The sequence below is a fragment of the Aotus nancymaae genome, unplaced genomic scaffold, assembly GCF_030222135.1.
Source record: "Aotus nancymaae isolate 86718 unplaced genomic scaffold, 86718_ANA_hifiasm-v0.15.2.pri h1tg000041l, whole genome shotgun sequence".
NCBI classification, from domain to species: Eukaryota; Metazoa; Chordata; class Mammalia; order Primates; family Aotidae; genus Aotus; species Aotus nancymaae.
The window spans coordinates 6,439,336-6,462,029 of record NW_026988455.1 but is presented as its reverse complement, the minus strand read 5'-3'; the positions used below and the strand labels follow the sequence as shown (position 1 = coordinate 6,462,029).

At 43.6% G+C, this 22,694-nt stretch overlaps 1 protein-coding gene across 7 annotated transcripts in view; it reads right to left on the bottom strand.

Annotated features, from left to right (window-relative positions):
- The window catches only part of TLN2 (talin 2), a 464,397-nt gene that overhangs the window by 77,917 nt on the left and 363,786 nt on the right, over positions 1 to 22,694 (bottom strand). For all 7 annotated transcript variants that reach the window (XM_012443139.2, XM_012443144.2, XM_064361373.1 and 4 more), the window contains 9 exons: positions 18,459 to 18,552; positions 16,511 to 16,600; positions 14,515 to 14,637; positions 13,094 to 13,237; positions 11,332 to 11,493; positions 5,309 to 5,449; positions 4,673 to 4,854; positions 3,440 to 3,572; positions 732 to 833 (listed from right to left, as the gene is read on the bottom strand). In XM_012443139.2, the coding sequence (XP_012298562.2) occupies positions 732 to 833; positions 3,440 to 3,572; positions 4,673 to 4,854; positions 5,309 to 5,449; positions 11,332 to 11,493; positions 13,094 to 13,237; positions 14,515 to 14,637; positions 16,511 to 16,600; positions 18,459 to 18,552 (1,171 nt within the window). The remainder of the gene's footprint in view (positions 1 to 731; positions 834 to 3,439; positions 3,573 to 4,672; positions 4,855 to 5,308; positions 5,450 to 11,331; positions 11,494 to 13,093; positions 13,238 to 14,514; positions 14,638 to 16,510; positions 16,601 to 18,458; positions 18,553 to 22,694) is intronic.

The following is a 22,694-nucleotide window of genomic DNA, read 5'->3' as shown; positions in this document are numbered from 1 at the left end:
GGCTACTGTCCAGTATAGATGTACATCTGTACTGATGGCTGCACTGATAAAATGCTAGGAAACCCAAGGTGGTTAAAAATCCAATTTCTGGCCTCTCCCTACTGAGGCACAGGCTGCATGACAAGCCCATTGTCCTTGAAGAATCTGCAAAATGAACCCCAACCAGGCAAAACGTCTTTTGGTACTTAACACAACGTGGGTACGAACCCCCAGTTGAACAGCTCCCCTGGAGTGGAAACCTAGGGAGGGTTTGGCCATCCAGGGAGAAGTCTGCTTTGCCTCATTAGGTCTAAGAGGAGACACTACGTTGCAAACCACAAAAGAATAATGTACCCTTAAACACACCAGAATGCGGCTGGCTGGCCAGCCAGCCAGAGACAAAAGGTGGCAGACTCCAGGCTGGGAGTGTCTGCTTCAGTGTCTGGCTTCTCTCAGCAAAGGTTGATTGCAATGGATGACTGTAAATGCCAAGCTGGCTAACGTCTCTGGCCACAACCAGAAAAGCTGCACTGAAGTTTTCTTCTGAACTCGACGTAAAAACAGATCCTGAACTGATTTGGAGAGGATGCCAGAGAGAGGTTCAGTGTTATTTTCTGCAGCTTAAACCAGCATTGGACTCAGGCACAATACTTGCATCACAGGCTTTTGGGAACCCTAACAGTAAAGTCAATAAAACCCTCTCTCCTGTGATCACACGCACACTCTCGCAGGGTTCCCTCGCTGTGCATTACCTTATGTCCCAGCTGAGCTGCTTCTCCCCGAGCCGCTGTGGCGATGGGATCGATAAGGTGCCCGATTTCCTGGACCACCGAAGTCAGCTGCTCCTGCAGGGCCTGATAAGGAGAGAAGTGTCAAGTTCATCCCATAACAGTTCCCCACAGAGCTGCACTCATTCAAAAAGGCCCTTCTGAAAAACGAGAAAGGCCACACAACATAGACGTCAAATGCCTGTGTGTTGCTATCAAGCCACTGTGCCCTGCCCTGACCTTCTCAGTGATGCCTCCTCCCGAGAAAGAGAAGAAGCAGGCCTGAGAGATGCTTTTGGATCTGGCTTCTTGCTCCTGTCAGCCCTAACAACTGATGCTACTGTTATCTTTACTTTAGGTTCCTTGGTGTAATTAGTGGATATGTGAAACAGGCATGGCTTTCCATGACAACTTTGTCCAAATGCAGGTAGATAATGGAGAGGTCTGAGGGAACATCCAGGTCGTTATATTCTCAGAACTAATAACCCCTTAAGGATAGAGAGTGACATAAAAATGAGATTAGCTCTTTAAAAGCAGGACTGCTTCCCAAACAGTGCACTGTGAAAATGCTAAGATGCCCACTGAGCTCAGCTCAGACCTCAATCCACTGTGGTGTGCATGCAAATATTAAAAACGGTGCCCTCAAGGCATTGCTTCTCAGGTTTGAGAGATGGTTTAATCTCTCCACCCCTAAAGAATTCAATCATGCTGTAAAGAGACAGATCAAGATATCCAGATGACTCTGAGAATGTGGGGGATGGGGAATTCAAAGGTGGAGATTATTAGCCAGTGGCAGGAAAGATCAGATCCCTTTGTATGACTATTCATAGGAACTTCACTTGATAGATGCAGGATTAATAAATCAGAGCACTGGGCGTTTTAGGTCTGCACACACCAGCATGGAATTGAGTGAACTTTGCCAAAGTGGCGACGTCCTGCTCATCAGAAATGAGACTAGCCTTCGCTACTTTCCCACGGAACAATGATGCCTATGGGCCATGGGCGATGGGGGCAGAGTATCCTCAACGAGAGGAGCAGACTAACATGCAAACTTGAAAACAAAACTCTGGAAAAAGAAAAAGAAAAGAGAAAAGAGAAATAGAGACAGATGGGAGCGGGCAGAGAGAAACTTCCAAGACGTCCAAGGGTTTTATTTAGCTAATTACTTATTATCTTCACATTCATAATGTGATTATAGTCAAGAATGCAAGAATATTCCAACAGTGCTATTTTATTACAGATGGTTTGTTAAATTAAATATAATGTATGTTTTTAGGGAGCACACGCAGTTAAAGGGGAAGAGTTCTCTTCCTACTGAGGGAGTTAAAGCAGAGGATGTACTGGGTAGGGGAGGATATGGTGACAGGATCGGGGGATCAGGGGGCTTCTGGGGTGCTGGTCACCTTTGCTACTTTTTTTTGAGATGGAGTCTTGCTCTGTTGCCCAGGCTTAAGGGCGGTGGTGCGATCTTGGCTCACTCACTGCAACCTCCATCTCCCAGGTTCAAGCGATTCTCCTGCCTCAGCCTCCCAAGTAGCTGGGATTACAGGCGACCACCACCATGCCTGGCTAATTTTTGTATTTTTAGTAAAGACTGGGTTTCACCATGTTGGCCACGCTGGTCTGGAACTCCTGACCTCAAGTGATCTGCCTGCCTCAGCCTCCCAAAGTACTGCAATTACAGGTGTGAGATACAGTGCCCAGCCTCATCTTTGCTTCTTGATCTGGGTGATGGTTGAAAGGCCTGTTCAGTTGGTGATAATTTATCAAGTGGTACATTTACCTGCACTTGTCTGCATGCATACACATATGGATTTTAACGACAGGTCCAAAAGAATAATTCTAGCATCCCACACAGTCTGAGAAAATTTATTCCTTCTTTCTTTTTTTGGAAATAGGGTGGTGAAGGTGTAGCTAAATAGACAGCTCTATTAATAAAAATGAGCAATACTAACTCTGGGCTGAAAGCTGTTAATGAATTCAGTGGCAGGAAGATAAACACCAATAAACAGACCGTCCATTTTTATTAAGCACCTTCTGCACGTCAAGCACTGTGCTTTCAGTAGTGAATGAAGTTAAAATCAGGAACCTTTGGACAGGTAGTAGAAAAAACCCAAAGGGAAAAAGCAGGAAAATTCCATTCCCAACTTTGGAAAAACAAGCAAGAGAGGGCAAAGTGGCTTTAAATTAATAATAGGCTGCCAAAGTCCTCAAATGCTAGATATTGAATAACTTAGGGCAGAATTCTTGATCTCTGAACAGACCAAATCCATTAGAGTTTAATGCTGAATTTGCCAACTAACTAGAAAGCATGCTGGTGAAATATGACAAGAGAGAATCATTCAAAATTTACATGCCTAGATCCACTCTACTGATGTGTTAAAACAAACACAGTATCCACCTTACCCCTAAATTACCTTGATACTAATATTTTCCCCCCAAATTTCAGCCACATTTGAACTTTCCACCCCAGTACATGTATTCCTTCCCCCAAGCCACCCTCCTCTACTTGGTATCTGCCCTACCCTCTCCAAAAAGTTCCCAGGTTGGCTCCACAGAGGAAGTCTGTGTAATGGCGAAACTCCAGCAACAGAAACATCTTGGCCCCACAACCTCTACCCCTCCAAGTCTGATGCTGAGATTCTTCAACATATCCAGAGGCTGCTAAGCAGGCCCCAAGATCCCCAGCTTACCTCCACAGAGATGTCATCCCTTGTGGCCAGGCTCTGGCTAACGGCAGCCAGTGAGGCCTGCTCAATGTCCCGGATGCACCTGTTGATGCCATCGATGGAGTAGTCACATTCCCTCTGTCCAGGGGCCTTGTCCCTGGAAGGAACAGTGCAAGCTGGACACAGGCTCCATGGGGCTCAGGGCCTACAGCCTCCTCCAGCACTGGTGGGCCAGGATCCCTGTCCACGTCTTCCCTGACTCAATGCCCTCTTTTCAGGAGGAATCCCTGACCCTTGGTTGGCAACGCCTCACTGTACAGCCCATGCATTCCTTAACTCTTCAGATAACTCTATTTGTTTCTGGTGGAAAGAATATGGTCCTGCCCTCCACCTTAGGCTCACAGCAGACAACTGCAAAGGAAGCAGTTTGGACTTGGATTCTCTATTTACTGGCTTAAGCATACGATTCTTATTTGAAAAAACAAAAAAAAAAGGTCAGCACTATTTCCAGTGCAAACATACCATACTTTCTATGTTGCATACTAGTCACAAAGTCCTGGACTACAGTAGGAATTAAAACATGTAGTGAATTTTTCTTTGCAAGGCATTAAGAAAGTTAGTTCACTGTGGTTTTGAGCTTCAAAAGCAACTAGGAAGCAAAATATCATTAAGGAAAGAGATGAATTTCATGCTGTGAGGTATTAGCTGTTTAACTTCAGAAATGTTATGTCTATTTGGGGATGTCTTTTTAGGCTCCCACTATCACCAAGGAGGTCAGAGATGCTCAGAGTTACTGCAGGCCCTAGAATATTCTTTGTCTTATTAGCAAACTAAAGGCAACCCCAAATCCTGCCAAATAAACAAGGGTACTCAAGGCCTAAACTCCTAGATACAGACAAAGCGGTACAGTGATTAGACAGCCATCGGGCCTTAAGGTGACCTTGGAGATATTAACCAAATTTTTTCTGCCCTAATTTTTTCATCAGTACAATGGAAATAATGGCAGTGGTACCTTACAAGACTGTTGTGATGTTCAAATAAGGTAACTCAGATAAAACACTTGGAATAGTATTTGATACATGGTAAGTACTTCGGTTAGCAACTACTATTGTGACCAGTGCTTCTGGTCCCAAAGAGATAGAAAAAGATGATGATAATGATCAACAATCTCACTATTAAGTAAAACCCTGATGCGCTTATCCTCCTCCTGCCCCTCTGAGATGCAGGCTGGCAGCAACCCCTGGATGAGAAACTGACCTGATAGAAGTGATGAGACTCTTGATGGAGTCGGACACTGTATGGGAATGTCCAGCCAGTACAGACCAGGTGGGCGGGTCTTTGGGGTTGATGGCCAGAGAGCGTGCAGTGCGAATGAGGTACGATGAACTCTCCAGCATGGTCTTGGCTGAGACCAGGATTGGTTCCTGTGCCTGGGAGCCCTGAGACGAAATAGCAGAGAAATCAAAGTCAGGGTCGAAGATACGAGTGAATGAGGTGGGCCCTGAAAGGTCCGGTTCTTTGCCAAATCACTGCCTCTGCCCTTTGAAGGAGATAAAGAGGGCAGGGAACCATGAAGACTGGACTGCTTGGGGTCTGCATGGTGGGGACTTAAGCCCATGTTTACACCCCTTAAACAGGATTTTTTTGAGTGTGACACATCCCAAGAATGGCCCCAAAACCTAGGCAGTAAGATTGTTCTCTACATATACATTACCTCTCAGGAGACGTGTAGTCACGGAGTTTCACTAACTGTGCACATGCTGCAACTGACAAGAGTAACAGTAGCCTACGTGTTGATAGAGACAGCTTTCGGAGTTTTAACTATTAACTCATTCGGTGCCACACAAAGTTAGCCAAAGATCTTAGTATTATCTTTCTGCAAAAACTCCCTACCTCGGAGCTGATCTGGGCGGGAATGCTGACAAACTCAGGGTTAGATGCGAACGCCGTCAGGTTCTCCACAGCTTCAATCAAGGGGGCGGTGGCAATGCGACATTTATTGCGATTGTCTTCAGAGAAATCCCCATCCAGAGCCTGATGGGAGAAAACAGGGAGATTCTGTCCGATTGAGAAGCACTGATTATTCCTGAACTACAATAATCATCTCTTAGTGAAAGAAGGTGGTTCAATGGGAACACTGAAAATGTTTGGTGACTTCATACACAGTAAATAAGAACTGACTAAAGAGACCCCTGCCATCAAGCAGAGGGGCCCTGTGAGCAGCTGCGGAGAATTAAAAATAAATGTGTAGCTCACAGGACAAGTGACTCTGCAGTCATTTCCACTCACAGGAAGCAGAGCAGAGGCTGAACAGCAACCTGCTCTCCACGCCCCGTGACCCCCGCGCCAGGCCGTGCAGCAGAACTTTTCTCGTCGCTTTTGAGGCTGTAATCCTTGGGATCTTCGCTTTTACTCAGATTAAGTCTATTCTCTCCCAAACAATAAACATACTTTATTGTATTTTAAAGCAGTACTATTAACTTTTTCTAAGTTTTACCTGGGTGTTGCCTAATGACTGATGGAGGTAAGGTAGGCATTACCGTCATCACTCTGAAATGAACACAATCCAATCTAATGGGAAGGAATAGACTGGAACTACCCCCAACCATTCAAACAAATCTCACAAACAGAATATTTAACAAAATAGGCCACCCACAAATGGGTACCTCCTGTACAATTCCATTAGTACCAACTGCAAACACAGGTGGACCTAATCTAGATGGTGAGAAGAGCAGGTAACACCGGAGGGAGTATAAGGAAAGCTTCTGGGTGCCAGTGACACTCTGTTTCTTAATCTGGCTAGAATTACCAAGGTGTGTTCCGCTTGAGAAAATTCAATGAACTCTACACATAGCGTGTGTTTTCTCTATATGCACCTTATGCTTCATAATTAAAAAAAAAAAAAACCTAACAGCAGGGAACACAATGGCATAGAATGCAGGCCTTTTGCTGATTTATGGCCTGCATGGATGCAAATCCAGGAATGTGGCCTATGAACCATGCCAGGCTGCCTCACAAAGAGTTAACATTTCGATGAGGTTCCCAGCCCTAGATGTCCCCTCCTCAGAATCAAGACTGTTGGAACCTACAGCCAGTGACCCAAATACAGAAACCCTCCCTCCCAGAGAAAGGCTACACTCAAGAAGGCAGTTAGGTTTGCAGAAAAATGCCAATCTCCTTGTTAAATGACCAATAAAACTTATAACTCTTATGAGAAACATATAAAGCCAATTTAGACAATTAGGAAAAAAAACAACAGGGGCCCCAGCATTACCAAGCAAAGTAGATCTGAGATAGGGGCTTTTCTGTTTTTCAGTAAGGCAAGAGGAGGCAGGCACTATTGGTTTGAAGGCGATTTTTGAATAGCAATGACATTCCAATCAAGCCTTGGCAACTTGGGACAATAATTACATACCCACAATGTAATATTTTCAGAGAAATACCCCAAAGCCTGGCTATTTTAGTTTATGCTAATATACTGCCTGGCTTGCCTTGGCTCATGTCCTTCCCCTACTAGACAGACCCTGACCCTACCTCTCCAGTTCTGCCATTCTTCCAGGCCCGATGGAAACCCTTGCACACCTGCTACTTCTTGCTCACATATAAAGCCTCATTTCTCACTGCCACTTACAGACTTGGTAAATGTTGATTTACGTTGCTGGCACTGGCCACGTAGAAGTGAACCACCTTGGCACTCTGATCTTGTTGCACTGTTAATATTGCTCTGAAGTTTGGTAGATCCCTGGAGGTCCGGATTTACCAGACTTCAGAGCAATTAGAGAACACCAGTGCGAGGCAGGGTGGGTGCCACTAAGCAGGAGCTTGACACATGTGGGCCCAAACACAGGCAAAGGTATGAAACAAGCTGATTGCAAGAGTGGCCTTTGGAGTGGAAGAAACTCAAAAGGAACTGTGGAGTGGCTACATGGCTTCCTCCATAATACCCCTTCCACCGGGATCGCACGACTTTCAGCTCAACAGGAGATGCTCGGCCTTCCCTCGATGCTGCTCCCACTTCCTGTTTCTTACCACTCTACATGTTTCCCTTCCCCTTTCTACTCCCACAAACCTCTCAGTTTACTGGGAAGAAGGGCAGTCAATCAAGCCACCAACGCTAAGCTCAACTTCTTCAAACTAAGATGATGACTACTCAAGGGCAATCTCAAGAAATGGGTTTCCAATTGTGTAGGTTTCACAGACAGCACTACTAGAACAAAAGGCTGGTTTGTTTGGGGCTTTTGTTTTGAGCATGGGCCCTAGAATCATATTAACATACAGCCCATCGCTATTTGCAGCACAGGGCCTTGAATAACATGGACTAGAATAGCAAGCTACATCAATCATTTTCCATTCTCAAAAAGGACAAATTATTGCCTCCAAAAAAAAAAAAAAAGGATGGTTTGCACAGGTATTATTTCAATTCTAAACTCTGCTTTCATTGGGCACAGCACAGCCACTCAAGTAAACTGAATACCCAGAGCTGCCCAATGGTGAAATGTCAAACAAGCATATCATAGAATGTCTGGCATACCAGCCATGATGATGAAAGGGTAAATTTAGCCATGTATCCAGGCCCCACCAGGACAAAATACTTCCAAACCTGGAGGCTGCCCCCAGTGTTCTCCCTTAGCAAAATCCCACGGAGACCTGGGAGAAATAATTTCTGGGTATGCATAAAATCAAAGATGTATGGACTCTGGGAGTTACAGGGGACCCTGAAAACATTTTAATACTAAACCCCCAATTCTCCAGACAATAAAACCAGCACCTGGAAAGTGACATGATTTGCCAAGGTCACCTTGCTACTACTCACTGGCATGCCTCAAACAAGGACCCGAGCCTCCTGGCTCCCTTCTCTCCTGCTGACCTTAGACAAAGGCAACAGAACAAGGAGTAAAATGCCCAAGAGCCTTCTTCCTTTTCCTTCTAAAGAAACCACTTTCCCAATCCAAACATAAGGATGACCAAGAAAGCATACTCACAGCCAAGTCAAATTCGATTCAAGAGAGCTGGATCGGCTGTCTGTGGTACACACTGGAAGTGCTTAATTGCAAAAACCCCGAGCTTTAACTCTGCTGTGAGGGGCAAGACCAAACTTCAACTTCTCAGAAAAACAAATGCTGCTGTTGCATAATTTCTACTTGGCACCCAAATGTGAGTGACTGCACATTTAAAATAACATTCCATTCCACACATCTGATTCAAGACTAGGTAACGAGCTGAATGAAGAGAGAAAACAAGCAACAGTGTACTTGGTGACTCGGAGACAGACAGCAGCTGTGGTTAGAGGTGTGGGTCCTTCTACCATGCCCAGCATTTAGAGCCATCCCTGGCAGGCGACAGAAACACAGAAATGGATTCCTGTGGAGCCCTGCTCTGGGATTTTAAAGAGTGCCATCAGTAGTGACTGATGCTGATGCGCCACTGTGAGGTAATCCGCTCCTGCTCCCTCTGGCTTCTCCTGGAGGCTCCCCTCCCTTCTCCATGGGATTTAGGCTGGGGCACATTCTCACAGTTAATAGAAAAAACAGCACTAAGCAGCATAAAACTTATACGCAGAGAGTTATACGCAGCTGTCTTAAGCACTTAGGGAATTAAATATTCCTTTGTTTTTCTGTTTGACAGAACATATAACCATTCCTTCAAACAGGAAATCCACTCGGTATACAGTATCATGTGCTACAGTGAAATGATCTTTACCACTATCCTGTTATAGTAAATTAAAAGCAAAGCTCGTGGCTCCCAGCAAATCCTGCCAGGCAATGGGAATTGAAAAACCAGGTCCACTTCCACTGTTGAGGGGCAACAAGTTCATATGTGTTCCTCTTGCATTGCTCCTCGTTTCCAGGGTGCTCCAGGAGACAGAGGCCTTTATGTTTTCCATGTTACAAACCACCCCCTCCCACCCCCCGACATTCCTCCTCTGATGTTCTGCACAGGTCTATCTTTTAGGCCATCAGAAGAGCTCATTTGCTGCAGGGAATTGCAAAGAGGGTTCGACACTGTGAGGGGAATCTGAAAAGGACATGAGATCTTAACAGAGATGCTTTATATAGAGATAGGTCAGGATTTAAAACTGAGGAGGAGGCAGACAAGAAAGGGCTACAGTAATTTCTATAGAATAAAGAGGGCCTTTACTTTTTTTTACTCCATTGGTCCACCTAAACATAATGCTTTTAATGACCAGAAAATGATTGATTTTAACTGAGATAAGCTCATTACACAGCAACCAACGATGTCACTGCTGTCAACTCTCATTCCTCTTTCCATCCTCACCTCCCCAAGCTCACACACAAGCCCTGCAAACACAGCAAAGTCCTTCCTCCCAGGCTGGAGAGGTGACTTTGTCTCTCCATCCCTAACAGGTGAACGGCATGCCAGGGCTGAAAACAGGGACTCTGGGGCCTAGGTTTGAATTCTGCCCCATCACTTCCTGGCCGGGTCACCCTGGTAAAGTTACTTAATCTCTTTGTGCCTCAGGTTCCCATCTGTAAAATGGGGATAAGCACAGGGTGGTTGTGTGGAGTGAATGAGTAACATACCCAAAGCACAAAATAAACATTTTTAAATGTAAGCTTTATTACTTCCTAATTACTGCGAACTGTGATGGTAATTCAGGTAACCTGCCACCAGGATCATGGGGCACCTGAACACTGGCTTTATTTATCCATTTTCAACTGAGCTTACTCTTGCCTTCAAATAGGGAGGGGTTTCTGTTTGTTCATTTCTAAAAATTTCCCTGTTTAAAGAGCTAAGAAACTGCTGACTGGGGTGCGAGCCCCAAGTGCTGACCGCCAGCTTCCAACTGGTGCTGGGCTGGGTGTTCTCTCCTTTTGCCTCTGCTTGGTCATCCTGCTGACTAATTTCTGCTTGCAACTGCACTGGCTTTTTGTAGTCAAAATAAAATGAGGTGTGCAGTGTCCTATCCTCTGGAGAGAACTGGGAAAAGTCCTCTTACTCCAGGACTATGCTAGCAGCAAAGCCAACCCTTCCATCTGAATGAATACAAAACCCTTAAGTAAAAAGTGTTAACTCCTTCAATGTCTTTCCCTTCAGCGGTATCCTGGGTTTAACACAGAACTGGTATCTTGCCTCCCATGACAATGCCTTTGAAGGCTGGGGCTGTCGAGGGAGCTGGGGAGACGGTGCTGAACCTTTTGCCTGTGGTCTGTTATCCAGGCTGTCAGCTGCCTGCTGCCTGCTTGGTCCCAGGTGAGGGCGGACTGCGTTTGTGGCTTCATTGCCCACCTACAATTACTACAGCCTAGTGATTCTCACTTGCTTCTTATAAGTGAACCCTGCCCACCTGCCACATGCCCGTATACCTTAACGCAAAAGTGAATTTGTTAGGAACACTAGATGCTCTGTTTTTAAAAGCTGATGCTCCACTTAAAAAATTCAAACACCTATAAACAAAATTAGTATCACAGGAAAAATTAAAATGTTTTAAGTGATTTTCCACAGTTTCCCATTCCTTTCTCCTTCCACCTACTCTTTTTGGTCTGGATATATCCAGCAATGATGGCAGAGTCCTCTATCAGCCCATTCAAAAATGCTGCAAGTAAACATATTGTTTAAGTAAAAACAGGGTATTTGCTATGCAAGCATAGTACCAAGAGTGGCCCTATAATCAGCCCTTCCCCACCAGAGTTCTGTCCCTAAGCTCCTCAGGTACAGAATTTGGGGAGGCCTCCCTCCCCACCATCCAAAAGGTTAGTAGAGACCAAGGTTGTCGGTTTTTCATGATGAGTATCTCCATTAGTAAGCGATGCCTCTTCAATGACACAAACCATAAGACTGAATTAGAAGTTAAGCTTCACTAGACAAGGAGAGCAGCAGAGCTTAAATCTTGTTCCTCTTTCCCCTCCAGAACAGGAGTCACTGAGTTTAATAAGGCCTGTCGTCCAGCGACCTACCTTGATGGTCTTCACCAGGTTGGCAGTGCTGTTGGCAACTTCCTTGGCTGACTGGACAAAGTGCCTCTTGGCAACCGGGTTGGCCGTCTTGGATGAGGCGATGCGGCAGGCATTGCACAAGGCTGATGTGTGCTTGGCAACAATTGTGGCGGCTGACAGGACCTACAAAGCATGGAGCTAGGTTGGGGGCACCCCATGCTACAGTGCAGAGAGGTCTGCCCTGGTCCTCAGCCCTGGGTTCCTGTTCAACTCACATGTTCAGAGCCTGTGTAATTACAAGCATGTCTAGCTCTGCCACCCTCAAAGTCACTCCAAGAAAGAGGAGGGCAAGAAATATTAAGCGAAGATAATAGAGAAAGAAAAAGAAAAAAGGACGTGCTGACATAGTGGTAGGCTAGGCTGAGCCCCAGGTAGTAGTAAAGGAGATGGAATCAACTTAGCCTTTGGAACCCCAGATAGGAGGTCCAGGGTATAGAATCTACAAGATCTACACATAGGCAGTTTTAAGTTTTCTAGTAGTCACTTTAAAATAAGTACAGAAACAAGAAAAATTAGTGAAACAATTTTTTATTTAACTTAGTATATCCAAAATATTTCATCATATAATCAATTTAAAAATACTATTAATGAGATTTTCAATCGTTTTTTCATACAAGTTTTTGAAATCCAGTGTGCACTGCATGTTTACAGCCCATCACAATTTAGACTAGCTCCATTTCAAGTGCTTAACAGCCACAGGTAGTCAGTGGCTACCACACTGGAGAACCCAGATCCAGACGGGAAAAACACTTATCAAGCCCTCCTCATCCATGGGAGGGCTGCTGGCACCTATGAGGGGTCTGGCTCAGGAAGCTCTGCAGGCTCCACCCCGCAGCCCCACCTCATTTGCTCTCCTGAATCCACCTGTTCCGCTTTGCTGAGGCTGGTAACACCCCTCTGGCCTTGTTGGATGGATAAGGGCTCCCAGACACACCAACTCTCGGGCCTGCTTTAGGTCCATATGGTCCTTGTGTTTCCTTCTTGATTCAGGTCCTTCTCCACCCTCAAGAGTGTGGGCCCCAGGTTGATGGTGGACATGTCGCTAACAAGACTGCCTCCGCCACCCCCATTCCAGCCACTTCTCCTACCTTTCGGTACACACTGTTTTAATAAGTGACTGGGATCCCATGCCACTCGGATATGACGGGTGTGATGGAATGTCACACATACTAGCTCTTCCTCAAATGTCACTCTCGCTTCTTTCTGTGCTACGGATTCTGACCCAACTTTGAGGCCCGGCTCAGTGCCACCATTTCTGTGAAGTGACCCCTGACAGCCGCCTTGGAGAATTAATCACATTTTCCTTTGCACATCCCTGGCACTGTCATCGTGTCCTGATCACTGCATTTTCCAAACTTTGCCCAACAGACTAAGAGCCAAGGGAGTAGAAAATGGGGCCTTATGCACACTGACCCCTTACAGCTAAGCAAAGAACAAGCCCTCAGTGCATGTACCCTGAAATGAATGAAGACTCCTTGTGAATCTTACTGTGATTAGGTCACTCCTTTTGCCTTCTGGCACCCCATTTCAAAGCACCTACAAATTTCCAGATTCATCACATTTTGCAGTATTTGCCCCTACCCAAATCACTATCTACAGTGCTGGCATTTAGCTGCCTTTGCAAGCTCTGAAAGAACAAGATTCTTTACTAATTTCTCAGTCTCCCACAACCTACCCAGAGGAGCATAAGGGCTTGAAATCTTACATCCTCCCCAATAGTTACCTGTGATGGACTGCTACCAGGGTCCACAAGGTTCTGGCATGCCATTTGGATGGCCTGGTTAGCCCTGGCAAACTGGATGGGGTCCACTAGGCCCTGGTGGCCTGCCTGGCTGTTTGGATCAGAGATGCCAACCAAGTATGCAGCCTGGAAAGGGAAGGAAAACAACCACTGCTCAGGCTCCATGCTCCTAGGTGAGCTTATGGGGGACGATGGTCCGCACTACACATGCAGCTGTCACACTCAGGCACTCCTTAGTGCAAACTGGTCAAGGTCATCTCATCCCGCTCACCAATAAGGCTGTAGTACTGAACAGGTTTATGCCAGCTTGACATGCCAGCAGGAGTTTATCACAGGCTCACAGAACAAAGTCTCCTTGTTCTTAAGAGAGAGCCTCAAGAAATTCTTCTTTGGGGCATGGATGAACGCAGCCCTGACTACTCTGGCAGCCGTCTTGTGATCACAAGGCTGCCCAGCCTCAGCATGAAGCTGACTCTTTGGCTGGCAGACAGGAGAGGCAAGAAACAGCAGGTGCCTGCAGACTGATGGCGTGGAGCTGCTGGGTCAGCCAACCTCGGAGCCTGCCCTCTCCTAGGGTTCCTCATCTCATAGCTTACCAAAGCATGTCCTTACTGCTTAGGTCAGTATTTCCAATAGCAGAAGGGATCTTAACTTGGTAATTGAGTAAGATGGCCCAGAAAACAACAACAAAAAAGACAGCATTTGGTTCCCAAGAGGAGAAGAGGGCACAAAGGAAGGTCTTCTCTTTGCATTCCCTTCAGATGTGTCAGCCATATAAATAAAACAGAAAAAATGAATCTGTGCGCTGGGATTTTGATCTGAATTCATTTCCCCCGAGAAGGTAGAGAATTTCATCCCCTAAACTAGTGATGTTTCTCTTTGATATCTAAAGCAGATGCTGATATCTTTGAAGCTTCTGTAATCTAAGGTCAATCATTGAAAATACGTCGGATAGTCAAAGAAGGGCAAGGAACGTGCCATATCATGTCTCTCCATGATGACATCTAAACTTTTTCTCTCTCTGATCCTAAAAACAGCATGACTTAACATTTTTGCAATTCTAAAGCCTCAGAAAATTTAAATTATGTACTGCTTATTTTTTCTACCCCAGACAATTTACCAATAATAAAAACTTTTAAAACAATTTCAAAGTTGGCCTCTGAACCTATATGCTGGGTCTATACTGAGTCTTGCCATTCTCCCCAGCCTGGCCCACAGCTGCTCTACTCCTGGTGGGTAACTGGCTGATGTTTTGTGTAAATGCCCCAGCCAGCACAGAAGCCAGTGCCTTTCCTGTGGTTCCTGTGGTGGCACTTGGAGAAAGAGGTGCAGGTGGAGGTCCCCTACACATCCCACAGGAATCTGGCACAAGGCACATGGCTGCATCAGGACCAGCACCTTACCTGGGCTGCGGCCTCTGTCAGCCCACAGAGAGCCTTGGATGCAATCCCCACACATTCCCCAAAGGCAGGGAGGTCCCCAGTCTTGGCATTCTGTGAAATCCCTGCCATCGATTCACCCAGAACCTGCAAAACAAATGGCCAGCAACATTCTTTATCCAGCATTCTTCAAACGAAGGGGTAAAGGAGGCAACACTCCAACTTTAACAGTCAAGGCCACTTAATTTGGAACATTTGACATTTTCTCCTTTATTTGTATGAAGAAGAGATACAAGAGAATTACATCATTTCCATTTCAGAGATATGTACAATGGAAGTATAACCCCAAGGTTATCCATATTCCAAGGAGATACAGTTAATGTACATAGACAATACAGTAAAGTCTATAAAAGGCAACTCATGGGTAAACGGTCTAAACTGAGAACTAGTTCCAGAATATAAAAATCATATCCACCAAGCTGTAGGTGAGGTCATAAACAGAAAGCAGGAGACTCGCCCTTCCAGATATTGCTTACCTCGTTATTGACAGTAAAATTCAAATAGAGATCTTTGTTATGTGTGTTTCCTGAACACTTTAAGAAGTTTGCCTTATACTGAAAATCATGGGTGTGGTGTATTCTCTCTTTAGAGATCTTTACAGTATGAATTGAAAGAGATTTTAGTGTTCAGAATCCAACCCAGAGTGGTCAAGCACCCTGTACAAGGTCACAGAGAAGGTCACATGGGCAAGTAACAGGGTGTCCAATGCAAATCTGGTGTTCTCTTGTCTATGAACCTCATTATGTCCCAGTAGGGCTGTTCATATTTTCCTGGGCAACAATGATGGAACTAAAGGATGTTTTACCCTTTGGAGAGACTATGGTATTGCCAAGTCTAGAACCCAAAGCAGAGACCATTTATCAGTAAGCCATCTTGGATGGGAATAAATTCCCCAAAACTGCTTAGAAATAAAAAATAATCCATTTTACATAAGGACTTGCAAAAAAAAAGAATGTAGAGCGTAGTTTTATGTACAATATTTCCCCCTCCCTCCTCAGCCCACATTCCTCTTTAAGAAGGAACCATTTCTTTGGATCTGAGTGTGCATGCATCCTTCCCTTAGACAATCCATAATTCCATGAAAGGTACTGCATGAGGAAATTCTAGTCTTAGCCCAAATCAAACTGAGTCCTTCTGACACTACCAATGCAGATGTTTCCCCGCTAGAATAAAAGTGACCATGTTTCAACTACAAAGTCAGATTGCAACAGCTCACTCAACATCCATTTCATTTTCACCTTCTGATTTTAAGGCATTCTCAAAAGACACTGGTATGATTACCACAGATGAGTGTTTTTCAACAGTTATTTTTTTCATTATTATTCCATTAAGAAGCCTTTTCAGTTTTTTTTCCCCCAAGTCAAATACCAAGGAATAAGATTTTGTTGAGTAAGGTTAAGATAGGAGTGGAGTAACAAGCCATCGTATTATCTTAGATTTTTTCAACACCTCTCCAACATCCTGCCAAAACAAAACAAAACGATTTCACTCTCCTTGAGAATGCATGCCATGAATAGATTGCAAAAGAACACCTAAGAGGATCCCACACAAGTCACTGAAGGACTTCCCAGATCAGTTCCAGTGTAGAAAACACAAAATTTGACTCACATTAAGACCACTCTGTGAAAAAAAGAGGGGAAATGGTTCTCAAAATATGGTTCTAGACTACAGGGGCAGGACCTGGGAGATGGTCAGAAATGCAGAATCTCAGCTTCATCTCAGATCTACTGGATCAGAAACTTGGGGGTGGGCAATTTGTATTTAACAAGCCCTCCAGGTGTTTCTGATGCACCCTCAAGTTCAAGAAGCTCCCGAGCAATGGGCTCCACAACAAGGCTGCATGCTACATGCGGCTAGCCCTGCTAACCAGCCACAGGCAGAGGCACATAAGGCATGTCTAAGCTTCTCCCCACACTGACGAGCAACGTTAACTTCTGACTTACGGCGCAGGCAATCTTACCTTGGAGTTTTCCATCACACTCTCAATGCAGTCAAAGTAAGAGAGATCACTAACAGGTTCATTAGGATTGTCCAACATCCCCTTCACAGTCTACAGAAGAACACAACATAAAAAGCAAACAATGTCACAGAGCAAGAGAAATTCAACACAAACTACTGACTATCAACTTTCCCTCTATATACAGATGTCTGGTCATGAGCAATCATTTACTCAGATTTTTGAAAATTTAGATCATGGTATCTTGACTTCGGATTTCCTGTCAGCAACACAATGGTCATTATGGGGGAGGGGGATCTCTGGTTAGTTTTGCCAGAGATGAGAATCTCTTGTTTTGTTTTGCAGGAGAAGAAACAAAGTAAACACAGAAGGACAACATTAAAAAAAAATTAGAACATTAATACAAGGCAACACATGCATGGTCAATTAGCACAATTTCTCTGCAAGATAATTCTCAGGAGTTTAAATTTCAAAAGGTCATTCATTCATTTCTTCATGACTAGTAAGAACGCTCAGTTTTTCCAATTTTGGAACATTTTAATGGGAAGGCATGAAAGAAGATAATTCCCCCAAACTGCCACTGAAAACCAGTGCTAGCTCTGTCATGGCACTGTAAGGACCTTTGATCACCACTTGTAAGGGGCTTTTCCCGGGGATGCAGCCATTCAGCCTCCTCCCCAGGGAGTGAGAATGTGCATTAGGACCCAGCAGCCTTTGGGACACAGCCAACAAAGAGACAGTCATTTGAGTTGCAAAGGCTGGCGGGGGGCTGGGAGATCAGGAAGGGGAACTGCTGAGCTGTTAAAGATGGGAGGGAAAGAGGGCAGCGAAAGGAATAAGCTCATTTCATTCAAGAACCTCTTCCCACTCCTTGGGAGTATCAAAATTGTTTTAGTAACAGCAATCCTACAGTAGTCATAATTTTTCAACCAAGGATATCAATAAGGGATGGAGTACTGGCACCTAGGCCAAGAGAGCTCATTTAGATCAACAGCCCACATATTTATATTTGCAAATGTGAACAGAGCAGAACAGGGTAGTAATTCAGCCAACGTAAGAAACATTCTCAACTGTTTTCAGAATACTTCGGTCCTGTGATAACAATCCCTTTCTCGTTTCCAGCTGTGCACAATGGCCTAGTGCCAGCACCAGGGCCTCAGTCAAACTTCAGGAGCTGCAGTGGGTATTCCCACCATGCCAGACCAACACTGATCATTCAGAAAACGGAAGGGACCTTGGGACAACCAACCCATATCTACTGAGATACCGATTTGGCATCTCAGTATAACCTGCACTGCTTAGGACTGCAGGTTAGGACATACAAGTAGGTACGCTGATCTCATGTTTACCCACACACATTCTATGGGGATACCTAACTTTTCAAGTATAAATAACATGAGTATGAACATAAAATGAAAAGCACCCGCACTGTGTTCTGGGCCCTCAGGGACCGCACAGCCACCTCGACTGTGTAAGTAGTGTTAGTGCTAGGTTTCCTCTTACATGCCCCCTATATGGTACAGAATACAATGTATGGGAAAATCATTTTGACTCAAAAGCACACCTATCCTAGCCTCCAGCTCTCTCCCAATTGTTCCAGAATAATCTCTCCAATACATTTTATGTAAAAACTGCTGATCTTCAGCCTACACCCAACACCACAGGCCTCTTCCTGTTTGTAATAAAGAATTATTTAACAAAATACATCTCATCCTACTGGAACAAGGAGAAGAAGGAACGGTAATTCCACTCAATCTAGTTTTTCTTCCATTTCTTTCCACTTGGATTGGAACTTCGGCCTCAACAGCCTCCGAGGAAAGATAAAAGGCAAGGACAGAGAAGAGAAAACTAGCCCTGTAGGGAAAGAACAGGCACAGACACAGACAGACAGACCCACAGACATAGAGGCTCTCCCTCTCTCGAGTCCTCAGCAACTTTCCCAGGGACCTACCTCGAGCTCCCGCAGGGCATTATCACACTCTTTCTGGCCCGGAGCTTGTTGGGTGCAGAGAGTGATGAGTTGATTGATGCTCTCTGTCACAGCTCTGTAACAGAAACAGAATTTTGTTTTAAGGATCAGCAGTAATTTCCCCTACAATGCTTTACAGGCTCACCAGAAATACAATTAATTCACTATTTCAGCTCGGGTCCCCAGGAGAACTCTTCCACAGAGGATCTACACAACCAAAAATAAACCACACCCAGGGAAGACAGAATGAAAAACCCTACCTTGCCTCTGATTATTCATTTGCTAGACCCATAAGGGGTCCTAATATAGTTGACCTTTGAACAATATGGGTTTGCAATGTGCAAAACTGCTTATAGGTGCTTTTTTTTTTTCCAGTAAAAGTCACACCGGTGTGCCCACTTCTCCTTTCTCCCCTTCCAACTCTTCTACCTCTGCCACCCCTCCGACAGCAAGATGAACCCCTCCTCCTCCGCTGCCTACTCAATAAGACGATGATGACAGTGAAGACCTTTATGATGATCCACTTCCACTTAGTGAAAAGTACATTTTCTCTTTCTTATCATTTTGATAGTAGCTCAATGTATCATAAGAATACAGTACATAATATATATAACATACAAAGTATGTTTTAACTGTTTATGGTATCAGCAAGGCTTCCAGTCAACAGTAGGCTATTGGTAAAGTTTAGGGAAGCAAAAACTATACACGAATTTGTTACTGTGCAGGGACTGGTGCCCCTAACCTTTGCATTGGTCAAGGGTCAACTGTAGTTCTCCTAGGAAAGTTAATACATTCATAAGAAAGAATTTGCAACAAGCATATTAGCACTATTTAAGACCCTTTATCAGCAGTCCCCAAGGAATAAGATAACCTGAACAATTTGAATATTTTGAACATTTTAAAATACATAAAGTAAACTGTGCCTATGATTTTAAAATTTCTTCCTTCCATTGAATTCTATATGAATGACTGGTTCCTAAAGCTACTTCAAAATTATTCAATAAAATTGCTATTTTCTTTGTTAACATGAACAGAAATAAACTAGGGACTCTTGTATGACTTCACTTGCTTCTATTCTTAGAACATAAGAGATAGCCCTGTTTTTTCTACATTGACAAGGACTCTGTTCTACCCGGGCAGGTCTTGTTTAATTTGTCTCAGGTAATGACATGGATTTCAAAGTCATGGCCATTTGTAGTTAACTTTTTGTAAAGTATAAGATATGGGTCGTAGTTCTTCTAAAAATTTTTTTGCATTTGGAAGTCCAATAGTTCTAGCCCCATTTGCTGAAAAAACAATCTTTTCCCCACTAAATTGTTTTTGCAACTTTGTTGACAATCAATTGACCACATTTGTGTGGGTCCACTTCTGGACTCTGCACTGTGTTCCACTGATCTACGTGGTGGATATTTGGTCAATACCACACTCTCTTAATGAGTAGTTTTATACTAAATCTTAAAATTGAAAACCCATGCATTTTACAAATGAAAAATCCGAGCTAACTCCCAAAGAGAACGCTACAAATAAGCGGCAGAAATAAGACTTAAACTCATGCCTATCTGACTCAAAAACCAAAGACATAATTCTTTTCTGCAGTGTCATAACTGGTCCACACTTCTGGCAGGGCCCAGAATTCCTACTCAGTTTCTAACCACTGCAGCTAAAAGACAAGTTAAACAAAAATAAAACAGGCACATATTGCTGTTAATCACCAACACTAATATAAAAGATGCCTCATTTTATTAGTTAAATTGGCTTTGCAGCTTCCCACAGAATATCAAATTAGACAGAAAATGATGTTGCCAATGTAGAAATGCAATCAGCTTAATTATTTGATGAGGAGATATTGCTTTCAATTTTAAATTGAGCTAGGGTGATAGGAAAAACTCTAACATAGTTTTTGTAAGATTGACTCTGGTGATTCATTTATTTGGGGACTACTATTTAATTAAAGTGTCACTGGGCAGCACTGTGCTCTCTATGGTGCAAAGGAAAACGAGAATAAGGAGACACCCAGACAATCCCTAGTTCCAAGGATTGTGGTCCTCAATGTGTGCATTTAAAGTATCGCTTGGGGAGTCTAGCACCCTGTTCTATGTGGTGGTGGTCTTGAGGCACACTTCTGGGAGGACAGGCTGGCATGTAACATTATAATAGCATGAGCATCTGGGGATATTTCCACATGTCACAGAATCTTTCTATTTAGCTTAATTCTCTCTGTGTTTCCTATTTATCTGTATTTAAAAAAAAAAAAAAAAACCTTGTTACTAAAGTTTCTTCCATTAAAAACTAAGTGCTTATAATTGGTGAATCCAGAGGATATATAGCTATGGGAAAGCTGCCAACTAATCTTTTAAACTTTTCTATGGATGTAAAATTTTTTCAAATAAAAACTTGGGACAAAAACCAACAGACTAAGGGTTTGTGGTTGGGTAATCCACAAAAGTGCCAGCACAGCACCGCGTGTCTAAATGAGGTGCTTGGGTAATACTGATCCAGAACTAAGAAGCATTATTTAGCTATCATGAATTCCCATAACTCATTTTACAGTCGAGATTACATAGCTAAATAAGCAGCTAAGTGGTCCAGAGGCAAATGGTTATGTAAATTTGACAATGAAATATAATATTTATGTTTTAAACTCCAGCAGTCGTTTATAAGAGTAAAGAATAGGGAGCAACCCAAATATGTAACAAAAGAGGATTAAATAAATATACAGCCCACAACAAAATCCTGAGGACCCATTAAAAGCAGCGAATCACATATTACTAATGTCATAGATGAAAATTTGCGCTACAAGATTAAATAAAATTTACAAAATAGCATAAATAGAATAGGCCTATCAATCTAAAAAATAAACATATATGTACAAAGCAAATGACAGAATGACATATATTAAAATGTGAAGGGACTTTATAATGTTATTTTGAAAGAAAAAATTTCAATAAATCTACCCCCATTAGAAATTAATCAATTTACATTATCATAAAAAATATGGCCAAAATTAGAAGGGTCTCTGTTCTTTGTAAACCTAAATAGACCTGAACTATAGTTACTTTTATTTATTTTTGTTTATAATCTTCTTTTAATGATCAAAGCTATACAAGTTCATTTTTAAAAATACAAAAAAGATAAATATCCATAATTCTACCATCCAGAGACAGTGTTTTCATCTAGGCTTATCTCACTACTCTCAGTTTCTAAAAATTGGAATCTACAACTTCAATGGTTAAAACAGGTTAAGGCAAAAAAACCATTTAGTGTTCAGAGGCACTGAATTGATTCAATGCAAATGTGAGAGCTCTGGCTAGAAGTTTCAAGTAGATACAGAATTGGGGTGGAGGGTGAGAAGAAAATCAACCACTTTGTGCTTTTGATCACCTATTAAGCACAAGTTACCCAGTCAGGAGCTTAGAGGGTAAAAAGCAGCAGCAGACATCTCTCTTCCTGCCTCCAGGGAAGAGGCGCCTGGGAAAGGAGGAAAGAGCAAATAGAAATCCACCTATCAGTATTTCCTGGGTCCCATTATGCTCAAGGCACGGAGATTAAAAAATAATCTAGTCAGGCATGGTGGCTTGTGTCTATAATCCCTGCTACTAGGGAGGTTGAGGCCAGGAGTTTGAGACCAGGCTGAGCAACACAGCAAGACTCCATCTTTAAAAAAATAATAGTAACAATTAAAAGTAACAAAAATAATCATTTATAGCTCTCTAGGATGGCAAGGTGTTTGCAATCTAATCAAAAAGGCAAGACAACGAGAAGAGAAGATCCAAAGAAGTTGCACGAAAGAAGGCAGTGCCAGGGTGGGACACCAGGCTGGACATGATGGATTGCTGAGCAGGGGACCAGATACATGTGGGGACTCACAGGGAGCCAGAAGGAAATGAAAGCCCCAGTCACAGGGCACAGAGTCTGCCTGGAAGGGAGGGCTCAATATGGACTGAAGCGATTGGAAACGTCAGGGCTAAGTGAGATCCTGATTTGGATAGAGAGAAGGAAACATTCTAGGTAAGACCCACAGAGAGCAAAGGTCTCTTGTACACCTTTCTGTTTATAGAGCAGACGCACTCTTCTCATTTGTGCTGCTTGCTGGACCATCCGTCTTCATGGTCTCTGGGGACAGGAGGAGGCCTGTCCAGCAAGAACCTGAGACCAAAGGGAAGCCAGGGAGGCAGATGCTACCTGCAAGTTCCTAGGAAGTGCCCTCCGAGGACTGGA